General features: G+C 41.1%; 2 protein-coding genes across 2 annotated transcripts; one reads left to right on the forward strand and one right to left on the reverse strand.

Annotated features, from left to right (window-relative positions):
* Positions 1–566: 566 nt before the first annotated feature.
* On the reverse strand, positions 567–7,188 carry LOC111563309 (uncharacterized). Its single transcript, XM_023262343.3, has 4 exons — positions 6,910–7,188; positions 4,154–4,596; positions 2,987–3,030; positions 567–2,899 (listed from the first exon to the last, which is right to left on the reverse strand). Exons 1-4 carry the CDS (start codon positions 7,085–7,087, stop codon positions 1,936–1,938), a joined length of 1,629 nt encoding a protein of 542 aa, XP_023118111.1. The 5' UTR covers positions 7,088–7,188; the 3' UTR covers positions 567–1,935.
* Positions 7,189–10,542: 3,354 nt separating this feature from the next.
* On the forward strand, positions 10,543–16,541 carry phf13 (PHD finger protein 13). The gene is made up of 5 exons (XM_023262305.3): positions 10,543–10,977; positions 11,827–11,928; positions 13,375–13,554; positions 13,660–14,080; positions 14,171–16,541. The coding sequence occupies exons 1-5, from the start codon at positions 10,933–10,935 to the stop codon at positions 14,401–14,403; spliced, it is 981 nt and encodes a 326-aa protein (XP_023118073.1). The 5' UTR covers positions 10,543–10,932; the 3' UTR covers positions 14,404–16,541.
* Positions 16,542–16,603: the final 62 nt, after the last annotated feature.

Here is a 16,603-nt window from a genome sequence, read left to right on the forward strand (position 1 = left end):
AAACTGATTAAAAAAGCTGGCTCTGTGGTTGGAATCAGACTGAACTCATTGGAGGATGAGGTGGAGAGACAGGCACTTAGAAAGATGGAGGCCATATTGACAAACCTGAATCATCCACTTCATATCTGCCTCAGTGAACAACAAAACATCAGTGGACGGCTCCTATCCCTGCACTGGAGGACAGAAAGATTCAGAAAATCTCTCTTGCCATCAGCAATCAGACTATTTAATTCAAAAGTAAACAGATGAGACCAGACAATTCAATTTCCCTTCAGGAATTAATAAAGTCATTGTATTGTATTGTATTATATTTTATTGTATATTGTCAGGATAAGACAAATTCTTTTTACTTTTTTTGTGACTTTTTTCAGCTAGCTAAATACCTAGCTTCTACTCCTGAGAAAAAGCTAACATTAGCATGGATTAGCAGCCCTGTTACTGTAGTTAGACTAGGGTTAGCAAACAACAAATAAAACATGGAATAAAAATGGTACCATTGATGTGTAAGCTGAGCCAATCAAGCCTTTGATAGTTTATTACCCATTATTGATGAATATGGAGCAGAATATTGTAAAAGAGAAGGTTTATTTTTAAAACATTTTGAAGCCCAAACGTCCTCCAATTGTGGAATGACCCATATAATCATACAATAATCACTAAATATTCAATATTCACCCTGAGCATTACTTGTGGTTTCAAAGGCTTAGTCAGGAAGTATTCCATACAAAGTCAAAACAAATGTCAAAACATTATTTGTAGTTTTAAAGGTTTATTCCACCCAAACAGTACTTTCTAAGAAGTTATGGATTTAAAGGTTTATTCAAGACAAAATACTACTATATGTCCGAGTACTTAGAATAGACAGTTACGTAACTCTGTGAATGGTTATAATGGCTTCAAAAGGACGATGTCTGCAGCACTTTTAAATTGATCTTCAGCAAAAGTGTCCTGTTGAGTTTAAGTGTTTTCTACTAAAACAATAACACATTTCAAAGGGGTTAAAAGGGATCACGCTATAACCCAGACAAAACAGGTTAAATCCATCATAAACACTGAACTGTAGGTCAGCTAGTGACAGTGCAACAATTCAAATATTACAAAGATGGAAGATGAGATTTCAGTGTAAGTGTCTATCTGACACCTAAGATGGTTTCAAATGGCAACGTGTGAGCATCAATTACATCGAATACAACCGATATGTAATTAGTCTGAGCGGTTAAATGAGGACAGAAGTATTTAGATTTTCTGTAGGAATTTTATATAATTGAACTTACAATCATTTTGCTTATATCCTGCTCTGATTCAGAACTGCAGAGACATTACTACTTAAAGTCACAAAACTTTTTATACTTCTATAGGGACTTGACTTTATCCAAGCAAACTGAGACACGTTTCTCTAGTTTCTGACATTTCAAAGAATAAACATGATCAAATAACAGTGTAAATAATTAGTAGAATAATCAATCAAATAACACAATCTTTACAGTGAATGTAGCCCTTTGGAGAATGGTAGGAGGGGAAACATAAAAAAGCTTTCTTTTGACTTGATGAAACTAATAAGAAAATGACATTTAATAAGGGCACATGTGCAACAGCAATTAGAAAATATAACTTCAAAGTCATTTGCAGTCTGCTAAAACTTAGAACCAAACACCGAAGTGGAAATGCGTACTGCAATACTGTTTTTTCTCCAGCTCAGGTTGCTCAGTCTTAGCTGCCACATTGTGAAGATGTGTTTTCACTGCAGGATGAGGTAGATAAAACTGGACAGACATGCCTGTCTTCAGTGGTTAGAGGTTATAGAAAAATCTCTGTGTTCAGTATTTTTGTAGCTTCTTGCTGACAGTCTGTGTTTTCGAGTTGTGTTCCTCCCCCGTCACTCTGTTTGTACTTTAATGCATTCGTGTTAGACCGCAGTGTGATGACGTCGTTCAGTTAAATGAGACTTGGCAAGTAGTAATAGAAAAAGAATTCATCCAGTTTCTTCTTCAAGATCCTCATGTTGACCTTGTCACGGTAGATGCGTTGAACCAGCATGTCTTCTTTGGAGAACACAAACAGATCACACCATGATGTTCCCGTCACCATCATCTCTCCCTGGATGTGCCAGTAGTACCGGTGGCTCTTCTTTAGCTGTAATACTCCATCCTGACAGGCCAGGAAGCGGCATTCTGTGAAGCTCCGCAAGCTGATGCATCTGACATGCACCAGCCCAAAGCGGCTCTCCTCGTTGGGGTCGTACACTAACCCATCAGGCGTCACCCCCAACCACGGAGCATTCGGGTGGACAACAAAACCACAGGGGGACCAGTTGACACACACATACCGACAGTATTCCCGCAGAGCTTCGGCCTTCATTTCCTCCTCAGCCTGCGTAGTCTTGCACTTGAGGAATCCTTTTTTAAGCTTGAATATGAGGTGCTCTGCATGGCTTCGACCTGGTTTGAGTTTGCAGATGTCTCTGAAACGGCTGGTCAAGCGTGACTTCCGGAGCTCCTCCAGAGATTCCTTGCACCCACGTGTGGAGTTTTCCAGATCGCAAGCTCCTGCCCAGGTGATGTGCAAGGCAAGTAAATGTTGCTGCTCCTTAATACTGAGGGTAGGAAAGGAAGACCGTAGCTTCAGAGGGGGATAAGACAGGGGAAGCAGCGGTCTAGAAGGAGCGTCTTTATGCGGCTTGTAATCCTGACTTGATGGCACAGGGCACTGGTAGGACAAGGGGCAACCTTTAGGGACTTTACCAAAAGCAAAGTCCACCAATTCCACATCTGCTGTGAGGCCTGTTATGGTTATAAGAGGCTTCTCGTCACCAGGAGCGTCCTTAAAGGCTTCAGTGAGCTTTGCTACAATGGACTGGCAGTCAGATGGAGCAGCAATGAAAGATTTGCAGGGCATCATCCTGTATGAAACGGGTGAATAGTATAATTTATGCAAGCAGTTGGACAGGAATACTAGAAAGAAAAAATGCAGCAATTCAGAGTCTTACCTTGGCAATTCTAGCATGGTTTTCTGCTTGGATTGCTTTGATCTCTTTCATTTTGTAGCAAGATTTTCACCCAAGAAAAGAAAAATAAAGCCATTATTTAATTTCACCAGTTAAAAACAAACCACACTTGCAATGTCAACAAAACGATCTGTACTGTTTCCTAAAGGCTCATCCACTATAAGAGGTTCCAGGAATCATTCAGTTAAGTTGGACATACACCTGGATTTATTTTCTTCCTGAAAGATCCAGTGATTACTAGACTAATATTGATAAACAACGCTAATATGGAGAGGGAAGAAATCCATTGAAATTATGAGTAAGACTGAAAACAAAATATTGGGTGAATTTGCTAGACACCAAAATTGGTTGCTTACAGTCATTACTGACACTTTGGTTTGTGACTTCATCAGATCCTCCTGCAGTGTATAGCAGAAGAGGTTCTGCACAGCTCAGCAGAGTTGCTGTAGAAACATGAGTTTTGAACTTGCATATGACGCTGATGCTGCCAACCACATCAGTTTCTGTAACTTGTCTTTTGGTGGAATTTATTCTCTTAGGTGTCATGACAGCTCCTTCACCTTTGCCATAGTTTCTACTCAGAGCTGAAGCAAATTATGTGTTCCCAAAGAGTTCCCAAATAGATTAACTGCATTATGGTTATTTTGATAGGGGCCTAATAATCACAGTTTGGGTGTATTACAAAATATCCATAATATCGTCATAACTGCCTTCCCAGAGAAATTACCTTCCGTAGTTTCTTCATTGGTTAGTCACCCGAAAAAATGTAGATTATCAGAAAATCTGCACTGGTTAATTCTTACAAGGTCATCAAGGTTGAATAACTGCAACCATATACACATCCATTTGTGCCTCCGTTTGGTGCGTTTATCCCGACAATAAGACCAGAGGACCATTTAAGAAGAAAAACTTCCATTATACTGAGTCTATGTGAGCAACAAGGGGCAAATCTGGACATCTTGGTTTGGGAACAAATAATGCAAATTTCAGAAATTAGGTTTGCAGTGTACTCATTTATAACTAGCACATGGATAAGATGGGGACTGAAACATGTGTACACTTATTTACAAAAACACAGCCAGTCACAGTCAGATGAATTCACCAAATGAATTAGATTTAAGGGGTTCTAAAGCAACTTTTCAAACTTACGCTTTTCTTTGAGGCTTTGTGACATCTTTGGTGTTCCTGGGTCTCACTCGAGAGTTCTACATCATTGAGTAGTGGTGGACAATCTTCGGCTGCTTCTGACTCCGATGGGGAACTGTAATCACACCGATGGTATTCTTCATCAGCTGAGAGAGTGGCTGAAGAGTCGGGGGGGCACTCCACCACTTGAACTTGGTATGAGGCGGCGATGCAGGGCATGCTTACATCTTCTTCTTCTGGGTCATTTTTCACACACTCCGGTGTATTAAAGTTGTAAGCATCCCATTCTTGTTGTTCTTGTTCCGATAACCAACTTACTTCACATTCAACTGTCTCTTCTTTAAGTATTTTAATTAGTGGTTCCGACATTTCAACGCCCGACAAGGCGTTGGGCTCAGGGGGCTGCTCTCTGACATCTGTGGCTGCTCCAGTGTGTGGAGTAAGGTCTATCATTGGAAAAAGATAAACAGAAATATCAAATAATTATACAGCCCATGTGTTACGTTGGCTATAAAAAAGTCTACGGCCACAGTACTTGCCCCTTAAAACAGTAATTCTTTTCACATACCACAAAACAAAGTTGTTGGGTATATGGAAAGTCGAGACAATTGTGGTATCCTCACATCTTTACCACTAGTGGGGCAAAAAGATAAAAATACTCACTATGCAGAATGGAAACTTTTCAAGGGTTGTGTATTTTGTATTAATGGGTTTATGGGTTACTAACGAAACAAGTCAGCTGCATGTTAAAGTTATGGCGAATTGAGTTGAAGTTTATTTAGTTCACTGTGTGAGGTAGTTTTATGCAAGTAAAATCTTAAGAAGCAAAGTACCTTCTAGATAACGCCATAAATAAATGTCGTTTTCTACTGAAAAATAGTGGTGTATGTGTCTTTGGATTTTGTTTCATCATGCCCAGATCTATCATTTTCCTAAGGTTATGTTGCACTCATACAACGTAGATGTTTGTCAGAGGTTTTGGCCCTGAACAAGCCTTATTTTATTTAAAGCTGCAGTATGGTGTACGGAATAGGATTAGACCACTATAAAAAATGAATTTGCTGTCTGACTTTTTTCTGTGAATTCTGAAAAAACTAAAGTCAGACCTTCAGTAAATTTATATAGTGGCACTGATTCTACAAGCCCTCAAAAAAGGTCACTGACTTACAATACTTTTGCTTCCTCTGACAATATGCTTTCTGTTCCTTCTGATCTGTATGAAAAGCTGTTTTGAGATGATTTGACAGTTTACATCCAATTAATTTCTCGTCATTTATTTCAAAAGGCAGATTTTTTGACAGTATCCAGTAGTTTACTTTCAGCACAACTCCAGTTGCTCTGCCTGGTTGGGATGGTGAAGCTGTGGCTGGAAATATGATTATTGTTCGGACTTCAGCTGCTGCTGTGGTTCAGTCTGTGGTACTATAAACATAGGTGCTACTATTTAAACATGCAGTGCTTTGATGACAGCTGGGTTTTTTTTTTGTTCATTTAGGAATTCAGGGATACAGTAAATACTCAGTCAACAAAATTAGCAATGCGCGCACACACACTCCTGTGGCATGTAATCAGTTCTGAAATCGAGCATAGTATTATAACACTAGCTACAGCCAAAATTGACGGTGCACTGATTATCTCTATACTCAAAACTGTATGAGCTGCACTATAGTGTTGTGTAGACTATAGATGGCCTCTGACTGTGACTACAAAGAGAGTCGGTGCATCCTCACCATCTGTCAGGCACAAGTCTGCACCACTGCATTAAGAAAAACCTAAAAGAGCTGGGTCAGCAGCTCACTGACTGCTGCTAAGGGAGGCTGGATAACTGCTGCCTTGGGATGACGACTGTCACTGTGGCTGTAGCCACTGGCTACTAGCCAGTGTTATAAAGATTGCTGAACAAGAATCATATATCCAATCACAGATTCACCATCACAGCAAGCACGGCTCCTGCAACTGCACTCACAACCAGCAGCTGGATATTGTAGGATATTAGGCTTTTAAAATTAATAATAAGCAATGAATAACTGTCCTTTCTGTAGAATCTGCAGACTGATCTCCCAAACTGGCAATTAATCATAACGGGAGTGACAAACACACAACCTGTTCATACTTATCAGGAGGAATGTTAAGGATGGCGCAAGGGAACGCAAAAGTATTGTGAGGGAACATAAAAAAATGTAGGACTTGCATATAATCCTCTTCTGTGAAGTAGTTTTTTTGTTTGTTTTTTAAAAAGGGGAAAGAAAAAAATAAATTTGAAAATACAGCCGTCACAATGTGGACTTTCCAGCTCTTAATGCTCTCACTTGAGCTTGTCTCGACAGACTTGTGATTGGCTAAAACTTCTCTCAATGAGCGACATTTTCTGAAGCCAGAAAACCAAACTAAGAGGAGGTACAGAAGTCTAGTTTCCAACTGAATGACAAAATGCTTAAAGGTTAGTGTGGGATTTGTGCTCACAATGACAATGACGACCCCTGCTTTAAGAGGATATTTAAAGTCGGGTAGAAAAGATGAGTAAAAGTACTATAGTAGAAGCATAAACTAGCATTAGGCTAATATATAAAAACATCTCAAAACATATAACTAGCGTATTTTCCTATGATTTCATTTTGTAGGTGAAGTTGCAAACTTATTTTCAAGATGGCAGAGAGACTTAGTAACTTAGGATTGTTGCAATGCAGCAGTTAAAGCTGAGGTAAAGCTGGTAGCCAACATCAGGCAGTACAGATTGTAAACAGCTGAAAGTAACAGACCTATCTTGGATAACTTTATCTCGGGGTTGAGCACCATGTCCAGGATGCTCCTCAGACGTTTGTTCTCTTCATAGCACGCCTCAACGATACTTTCAACTTCACCGAATATCTCCACAGCCACGGACGTAAAGCGTTCCGTTAGAATGCTCTTGAAAGTCTGGAGTCTGGTGCTCGACATTTTCACCACATGTAAACAGACCAAATTGAAATTTTGAAAAACGCGTAAAGCTCTGCGAACGACTCGCGTAAAGCCTTAAAACAAATAAACAACAAAAAAAAAAAAACAAACAAACGGAACTTAAACGAGAAACTTCCGGTAATTCTTCTTCGTTGGATTTTGGCGCTGAGTTTGTTACAACAGCGACCCCTGCAGGTCAATGTGGATCTAACAAGGAGCTGCATCTGGACCCATATACCACCAGTTATCAATCAGTAGACTTCATAATATTTTGTACTTTTTAATGACTCCTAGGCTCCTCAACAGCACATGTTGTTATGTACTGATGTAGTAATATTTTGCATATTAATTCAATTCAATTCAGTTTTATTTATATAGCGCCAATTACAGGTCAAATTGTCTCAAGACGCTTTACAGAACCCATATGCCTGAACCCCCAGTTACATCCATCCATTATCTATACACCGCTTAATCCTCACTAGGGTCGCGGGGGTGGGGGGGGGGGGGCCTGGAGCCTATCCCAGCTGACTCAGGTGAAGGCAGGGGACACCCTAGACAGGTCGCCAGTCTGTCACAGGGCTACATACAGAGACAAACAATCACTCTCACATTCACACCTACGGGCAATTTAGAATGATCAATTAACCTCAGCATATTTTTGGAATGTGGGAGGAAGCCGGAGTACCCGGAGAAAACCCACACATGCACAGGGAGAACATGCAAACCCCATGCAGAAATGCAGAAAGATCCCGGGAAAGCCGGGACGCAAACCAGGGATCTTCTCGCTGCAAGGCGAAAGTGCTAACCACTATGCCACTGTGCAGCCCCCCCCCCAGTTACATAATATGAAAATATAAACAAATTGTCTGTCTGTTCAACTGATTGAACTGAAATATGTTTAAAAAAGAAGAAAACATGAATAAGAAATAAATGTATGCATAATGAAATAGAGGTAAGTGCAGTATTTAAATACAAAAATCATGAAGACTTTTTTTTTATTATTTTAACATATATCGTAAGGTGAACGAAAGTACAATTATTATTTTTTTACATTTATGAGAAATCTATGTAGAATACTGAATCATAGAATCTTTGTATGGAAGCCTGAGTTGCATTCGGCAATAGTTTTATTTGTACATGGGAACAGAATTACTGAAAGCTTGCACTGTTGCTTTTGTTATACAAAACAATGTCTTCTATTTAGTTACAGATGACAAAAATAGGGAAACAAATTAATAAATGAGGGGAAAATGAGAAGAACGAATGCAAATGCTCCAGTCATTCCCTGTTGCATGTATAAAATTGCTCAGCAGAGTTGATTATGATTTTGTCCTAAGATGGAAAGAGGAAAAATGTGTTGTATCTACTCTAAAATGTACATCATTTTGGATAAAAGTGTCTGCTAAATTAAGTTGTAGAATTGTAGAATGAAATGACTTTGAGAGAGTGTTGATTATTGCTGCACAGATGGCAGGAGCTTCAGTCACAGAGACCACCTGGTGTTTCAGTAGGAAAAGTGAAGTAATCTGCATTTAGATGTGTGTAACCAGGATCAGGAACCAAGTGTCAGTGGGAACTACCCATTGATAATTACATAGAAAGAGATGTTATTGTGAGGTTACAGTGCAAAAACTTCTCATTACAAAGTTGAATTATTTAGATATGAAAATTATCAAACAACTGTTTAACAATATTGTGAAAGTAATACAGTGAAGGGGCTTTAAAAGCTTCTAAGAAACAGGGTGCTTAAGGCTGCTGACTAATTTTACCAGTCAAACACTCAGCCCATAGTTTTATATGGAAGAAAAATATTAATGTAACATTCTTAATGTACCATTCATCTTTTAAACATAGGGGGATAAGTATTTATTATTTTAACATCAATTAAATCTCTACAAAAGAAGAGACATCATGAAATTACCAAAGTATGTATTGTATTGGAAGTGATGAATGGACAGATGAAACCACAAGTCAGTAAAGAGTCACACGTCTACAATGCATAGAGATAATGAGATTATTGATGCTGCTTGTGGAATGTTGCCCAACACTATCTGAAGGGCTTGGTGAAGTTGGCCGACATTAAGGGAGACAGAATCACGTTGCCAGACATCCAGAGCATCATGTATGATTTCTTCGATGACAACTAAGTGTTTAGCAACAACCCAAACTGACATGCCAACATCCAGCAGCTCGCAGCCTCTTCTCATCTTTCTCTTGTCATTTATGGCATCATGTCACTGAGTAACGCTGTACTTTAAGGTAGTGTTTGAAAGGAGTGTCTCTGTACTAGTCATACTATCTGATCTTGTCCTGACTAAGCTGTGGATTAACTCGATGGTTGAGAATTTGTCACCAGTTGAGGTACTCCTAAACTTCTGGTTGCTAATGCTCATTCCCTAACCAACATCCATTATCTATACACCGCTTATTCCTCACTAGGGTCGCGGGGGGTGCTGGAGCCTATCCCAGCTGACTCGGGCGAAGGCAGGGGACACCCTGGACAGGTCGCCAGTCTGTCGCAGGGCTACATATATAGACAAACAATCACTCACACATTCACACCTACGGGCAATTTAGAGTAATCAATTAACCTCAGCATATTTTTGGACTGTGGGAGGAAGCCGGAGTACCCGGAGAGAACCCACACATGCACAGGGAGAACATGCAAACTCCATGCAGAAAGATCCCGGGAAAGCCGGGACGCGAACCAGGGATCTTCTCGCTGCAAGGCGAAAGTGCTAACCACTACGCCACTGTGCAGCCCCCTAACCAACATATTATATATAATAGAAATTACATTTTTAACTTTATCTCAGAGTCAGACAAGAAGACCATTTGCATGCTGGGTTTGCATTTTTGTTCAATGTGTATGAAACTGATGGTCAGGTGTCACAAGATGCACAAAAGTGCAGGGTGAGGCTTATACATTACCGTCATAAAGAAATCAGTATTGTATAAAATGAGAAAACATAAGGGACCACCCATGATACTATCTGTAATCATTATAAAGACATTTTATTATAAAGAAGATTTACGAGATGCTTAGCCAAGACAGTGTAGGAGTTGTGTTTGTTTAAGATCTATTCAATGATATAATGTGCTTTCAAAAAGTCTCCCTATACACAAGAAAGTCACTTAGATGACAAAGTTTGTACAGAGTTTGCCACTAGAGAGTTGTTTTCATGTGCATCCTCTGAAAGTTCCCCGCTAACTGGATTTTATACATCCCAGCGGGGAGTCAGTGTTAAACTTTCAAAGTTATGAGATGCGAAAACTTTTACCTTAATATAAGAAAAAGCAAATGGAGATACTGTGGTCATATTTCAGAACAGATACTTTTTTTTATACATGTCTGTGAAGGATCTTTAAGCGTTTTAAACCCCTGATACTGCAGGCCAAAAGAGGGCGGTAATGCACCATTTGGTTCATTTACCGAAACAGTTATGAAGCTGGAGAAGAAGAAGGGGCAGGCAGCTGGTGACAGCCGAAGTGAACCGCTCCCCCAGCCGTCAGTAACCTGGATCAAACGGAGACGTTACCGGGACAGCCCGATGGGAGCCCCGGAGTACCGTTAGTCAACGTTCGCTGGTCCCGGGAGGCGTTTTTTTCGAACTTGGAGCTGTGTTGGTTGGCAACAGTCCCACTAATGCTGTCGTTGGTGCTGATGGCAAACTGAGTTAACACTGTTGCTTCGAGTTTTAGCATAGGTAACGTTAGCTGCACCGTCAGGCATCTAGCAAGCACAAGCTCCACTAACCTCACTGTTTACGGTCCCGTCGAGGAGCCCGTTTCTGTAGCCCGTCAGGCTATCGACAAAACGTCAGGTGGTCGGACGCTCACTAAAGATGGGTGACATAAACCCATCGACATCCCATGCCTTTCAGTCGGAGGTAAGTGTTTTATGTAACTGTTTGACAGTGAGGAGTTTGCAGTCACGGCTAGCGAGCGACGCTAGCAAACGTTAAGTTGCTCGAGGTTGTCACCGCAGCTGCTGACTAGTTAGCGTTAGCACACAGCGCTGTTGACATAACGTTAGCTGCTCGTTACACAAATTAGTCAATTTACACTCTGCTAAACACACAGACAAGCTCGCAGCACGCTGTCAGCTTTCACTGCTAAAACTTTACCTAATGTGTGATAATGAGTCATTAACGTTACTTAAGGCTGCACTTTGTTAAAGCTAGCTAGCGGTGCGTCTCATCGAAAAGAAAACATTCCATCACCATTGCGGAGCATGCTAACATTAGTGCTGGCTAACTAACCACGTTCACGACATCTTCCCCCATCGTCAGTTAACAAGCTGTTACTGCTAATGCTTTTATGACTCTCTGTTACTGTTTGACGACCCATATTACTAATTACTGTGCAGATTTGTTGTAATGTTGTCAGTTGAACTCCACTGTCATTAGCTATTAGCATTAGCCAGTTACTTGTTTGCCGTCCACCGCTAGTCGATCTAGCTAACATTAGCTAGCGTTTTAGTTCATCGATGGGGGCTGGTAGCAGATTCACTTGCGAGTCTAGCGAGATACATGTCCATGCTATTGATGCAACTTTTTCCGGTGTTTATCAACATGTTATTACTTATTATTTTCGTTCCGTTTTGCTCCATGGCATCGAGCCAACTCTGAGTGGCAGTTTGCTCAGTGTGGATGTAGGCGGTCGGTTTTATGTCAACGCCATGTCGGGATGTGTTGGTTTGATGCTGCTACTGATTCGGCGATGTGACTGTGTTTCAGGGTTTTAGTCCGCCATACAGGAGGAGGAGGACAGTCGAGGATTTTAACAAGTTTTGCACTTTTGTCTTGGCCTACGCCGGTTACATCCCATATCCCCAGGAGGTAAGTGAATGAGGCGGACAGTGTCTTTACTCCCATCTCCACAGACAACTGTGTTGTTTGCATAAACTGGCGCTTTCTTTTATACTGGTGAAGTCCGTGCTTTAATCAGCTATATGGCCTCAATTGTGCAAAGTTACAGTATGTGTCCACATGTAAACAAGCAACACAAAATGTAACGATAAAGTCGAAAAACTATTTAATAATCAACAATTGAAGAGGGAAAAAACTTAAAAACAGAATCCATATGTTGTGGGGGAGATGAATAGATAAAGCCAACAATAAAGAGTATAGATGAATTGTGTGCTCTCGGAGGGAAAGATGATAGTTTGAAAAGTGAGCTCAAGTTTATTTAACACTGACCACATGGATCGAATCAGTTAAACACAATTCTGCATATCTGTTGTGATTGACAGTAGGTTTTCCAGATATTGGGTTGGTGGTAGTTATTGTCCGGTAAGGCGTTGTGAAACTGTTGGCACTGTGTGTGAGACTTTGGGTTTTCATTTTTTTTTTTTTTTTTTTTGGCTTATTTAATTTTTTGTTTGGGAACAGGAAGGGAGATAGCCAGACAATGAGATTTTCCTCAACTGATTCTTTTGTCTCTGTAGTTTTTCTGGTGTTGATTTTTGCAGGCCCTCTGCCATTTACATGGACTGTTACTGGTGTAACACATGTCTGAACTGTGGTCTGTCTAGTTTAATGGATATGTCCGACTGTTTACTTTTAGAGCCACCTTACCTTACACTGCTGTTTGTCACCTCCTTAACTGAACGCTCCATTGTGAAGAAATCAGCCCTGGTCACACTGTTAGTCATTCATATCCACGTTCCTGCTTATAACATATTTCTGTACATATACTATGGTTGAAAATATCGGTTTAATAAAAACTGTAGTTTAAAATGTGCACTTTTGCTGCCCAAAACATTGAAGCTGCGTTCTGTTATTAAAGCTCCCTTTACAGTGTTGAATCTTCTGTCTGTTACACACAGCATTTTTGTTTCTGATCCACAGTACTTTAGATAAGACATGCCAGCTGGCAGGGATTTTCCATTAGAGTTACCAGCATCTTTGATAGCTTCATCAAAGTTTGTTTTGTTACTCTCCACTTTTGCAGCTATGGCAGAACATCACTTAAGAGTTACATTTCGTTAGTTATTTTCTTTGAAACCAAAAACAGACCACAAAGTGTAACAGCCCATTTTTTCCAGTTAACATTGATTTACCTGCTCTTGTTCACAATCAGTGACAGGGTTTCTGTCATATTTTTTTCTCTTTGAAGGTTTTTCATTGACTCTGTTGCTCTTCAGTTTCTCTCTAACACGGTCAACTTACTGTTCAGCACATAAATGGTTTTTGAAGAATTGTCTCACACATGAATCTGTTGAATGAATCTCCTCATGTTAACTTGCACTCACTCAGCCCTGCATTCCCATTTTTTTGTTGTAGGACTCTCCTCTGCGCAGTAGCTCCAGCCCCCCCAACAGTACAGGCAGCACTGCTGACAGTGATGGCTGGACCCCAGGACCCCCACCTTCATGCCCTCCACGCCCTCCCAAGGTCCCCCAGGACAGGAGCAGGAAACGTCCTCAGCCAGGACCCACGCTGTCCCCTCACACCACGAAAGATGTAAGCTGTCAGATCATGAGCCTTTTCATGTTCATTCTGTGAAATCTGACTAAATCACAGACTTGCTGCAATTTTGACATAAACATCCCGTTTTCTTTTCTGCAGCACACAATCACCACTCTGCATCCTGACGACCGCAGGAAAGCAGACAAGCTGAAGAAAAAAAAGAGGAGAAAGGAGAGGGAGCATCAGTCTGGCGAGGAAAGTGGGGATCAGCAGCCCCACTCGGCGGTTCCAGACATGGAGTGCCCCCTCTCCTTTGGTGGCCGAACAATCAAAGAAGAGCCTGAAGATGATATCAGCATTCCCCTCCACCCCCAGTGCCTGCCGAGCCCATCTCCCTGCAAGGAGGAGCCCAAGGAGGAGCGTCGATACTGGGATGGTCGAGACCTTGAGGAAGGGGTGGTAAAGGTACAGAAGGTGGAGGGCTTTTCAGGAAGCAGAACGGTGTTCCGTCAGGGGAAGCAGGTGGTGTTCAGAGACGAAGATGGTTCAGGAGAGGATGAGGACATAATGGTAGACTCAGGTAAGAGCTTTTGATGCTAGAAGTGCCTAAATGCCTCAAGTGTGGTAGTTGATAAGGTTAACGCTCTGTCTGCGTATTCTGTCTTCTCAGATGACGACTCGTGGGACCTGGTGACGTGTTTCTGCATGAAGCCTTTTGCGGGCCGGGCCATGATCGAATGTAACAAGTGCAACACCTGGATCCACCTGTCATGCGCCAAGATCCGCAAGAGTCACGTGCCAGAGACATATGTGTGCCAGAGCTGCCGAGAGACACACGGACCCCCAGATGCCCGCCGCTCCCACCGCTCACGTGTAGGCCCACGTAAACATCTGCTAGACTGACCCCAGACCAAACCCTGAACTCTGGCCCCTACTGCTCCTGCTTACCCTCCACCTGCTGGACTGCCCCTTCCTCAAATTCAGGTCTAGCACCCTCCGAACTCTGTCCTTCATGGTCAGCCATGAACCCACATTTTCTATAAACACTTTGGTGGACCTATCCCAAGCCCTTATCCCATTTGAAAACAGTTTGAGTGCTATTTTAGATTTACTAAGGTTTGTTCCTGCTTCCTACAGACTCTGCGTAAGGCAATCACTGAATGGATGTCTGTCTGTAGATGACATTAGCATAGCAGCAAACCTCTACTGTTGGGACTTGGTGTCTCGTGAACACTGGAAACATTTGAACTGCCATATAGAAAGTATATCCTACACAACTGCCACCCACTATGGTGCATGCTGGGATTTGTGGGAAAGATGGTTTGCACTTTCTCTCACTTTTTTTTTAAACCCGTCTGACTTTCTGTCATAGAGACAGGCGTGTCTTTCTGATTAAACTGGATTTGATTTCTTTCTGATGCCTCTATTAATGTTACATAATTAACCATTTAAAAAGAGAAAGCAAGTTAAGCCTCGTGTTAATTGCTTCAGATGGTGCTATTGTATTAAGCTGAGGTATAATCCAATAGAACAAAGATGTAGGGTAAGAGGCTAGAGTCTGCATCTGCTTCATCCGTTTGTTGTTCTGTTTTGTTATCTAAGACATTGTGAAAGAATATCATTGAGGCTGTAAGCCCATACAGCTCAACCAAGCGCTTGTTCTCCTCCCCTCTACTTCACAAGTTGTCTTCCAGCCTCAGCCATTCCTCTGAATCAAGATATTACTCAGCCATACACAGAGCTTTCACACTCTCTTTCTCATACCAGTATTTTTATTTAAACAGCTTTCCCCTCCCCTAATAAATACAATATTATTTAACAGTTTAAAAAGTCACATAACTGACAAGAATCTGATAACAGTTTTCAGTAAAGACGTATTCTGTTGCCTCTGGTCAGTATGATTTTGCTGCATTTCATTGCCAGGTTGGGGAATATAGTATTGTTCAAGAATACTTATTTTTCAAACCATTTTTTACATTTCCCTTAGTTACCTGTTTCATGCTCAAGACAAAGTTTTCAGAGACAAATATATTTATATAAGGGAAGTCGTATGGCCGTCCTGTTGAAATGTTATCAGAAAACAAAGCTATCTTAACTGGAGTAGTGTTGGTGCAGAGGTTCTCTCAAGGAGTCCAGTTGAAATTATGCATGTGAGTGTGTTTGAGTAAGGGTGTCGGCGATGCATGTGCTGCTAAGAGTTGTCTCAACTAAGCCCCATGGTTTTAGGTCTTTTGTGAGATGGAGAAATAGCATGGGCAAGGTCGGTTTATTTTGTCTCTGAAGAGTCAGATGAGAAGAACAGATCTCAGTCCCTCATCACCTCTTGCTAACGTTTCCACAGCAGTATTCATTTCCGCGATGCAAGTTAATGGAAAATGTTTTATTTTTTCGTACATTTTTCCTCTAAATCTTGCTCCAATTTGGATTAAAGATTTTTAAGGTTTGTTATTCATGTGCCATCTGCTGTTGGACCTGTCGGTGTAGGCTACGTGTTGTTTCTGATTATATAAAAGCCATACTGTAGAGTGACAGATTTTAGACTCAGAACCTCAGATTTTGTTCCAGGATGGGGTTTTACAATGCAGAATCAAAGACTTCACCAGGGAACGACTAACACACACAATGAATGTTTGGTTTGTAAAGAACACAAGACTTTCCAAGAGTTTAAAGTAGTTAAGCTCATCTGTGCACTCTCGTCTTCTGGTATCTACAAATGTTGGTTAACTGGTTTCTTACCCAGCAATCGCCCAGATTGTGATGCTCTTAAGGTGTTTCAAGACCTAAAGTCATTTGCTGTTTCTCAGGACATGTATGTCTTGAAGAGAATCTGACGACATCTTCAGGCACAAATTCTTACTTTTAGTCTGCGTCTGAGCGACGTTAGTGTAATTAATGTTGACAGTGCTCATTGTGATACAGCTTGTTTATCCTGATCCTGGGTTGTCCTATCCCCGTACTGAGAAAGCGTTGTCTGTACTGTGGTGCAAACTGTTTCTGTGAAACTACTGTAAACTATTGTAAATAAAGAGTTACCATTTTAACCTGTGGATTTTTGGTTTTTCATAATATTGCAATATGTTTTGTAACCTGGCAGGGTGTGTGT

Source organism: Amphiprion ocellaris, chromosome 5 (genome assembly GCF_022539595.1).
Source record: "Amphiprion ocellaris isolate individual 3 ecotype Okinawa chromosome 5, ASM2253959v1, whole genome shotgun sequence".
Taxonomy (NCBI): domain Eukaryota; kingdom Metazoa; phylum Chordata; class Actinopteri; family Pomacentridae; genus Amphiprion; species Amphiprion ocellaris.

Coding starts and splice junctions, on each gene's coding strand:
- LOC111563309 (XM_023262343.3), bottom strand. CDS start 7,087: ATGTCGAGCACCAGACTCCAGACTTTCAAGAGCATTCTAACGGAACGC. Junction 4,597..6,909: donor GATAAAGTTATCCAAGATAG/GTCTGTTACTTT, acceptor TTCCAATGATAG/ACCTTACTCCACACACTGGA. Junction 3,031..4,153: donor ACAAAGCCTCAAAGAAAAGC/GTAAGTTTGAAA, acceptor ACAAAATGAAAG/AGATCAAAGCAATCCAAGCA.
- phf13 (XM_023262305.3), top strand. CDS start 10,933: ATGGGTGACATAAACCCATCGACATCCCATGCCTTTCAGTCGGAG. Junction 10,978..11,826: donor CCCATGCCTTTCAGTCGGAG/GTAAGTGTTTTA, acceptor ACTGTGTTTCAG/GGTTTTAGTCCGCCATACAG. Junction 14,081..14,170: donor GGACATAATGGTAGACTCAG/GTAAGAGCTTTT, acceptor CTGTCTTCTCAG/ATGACGACTCGTGGGACCTG.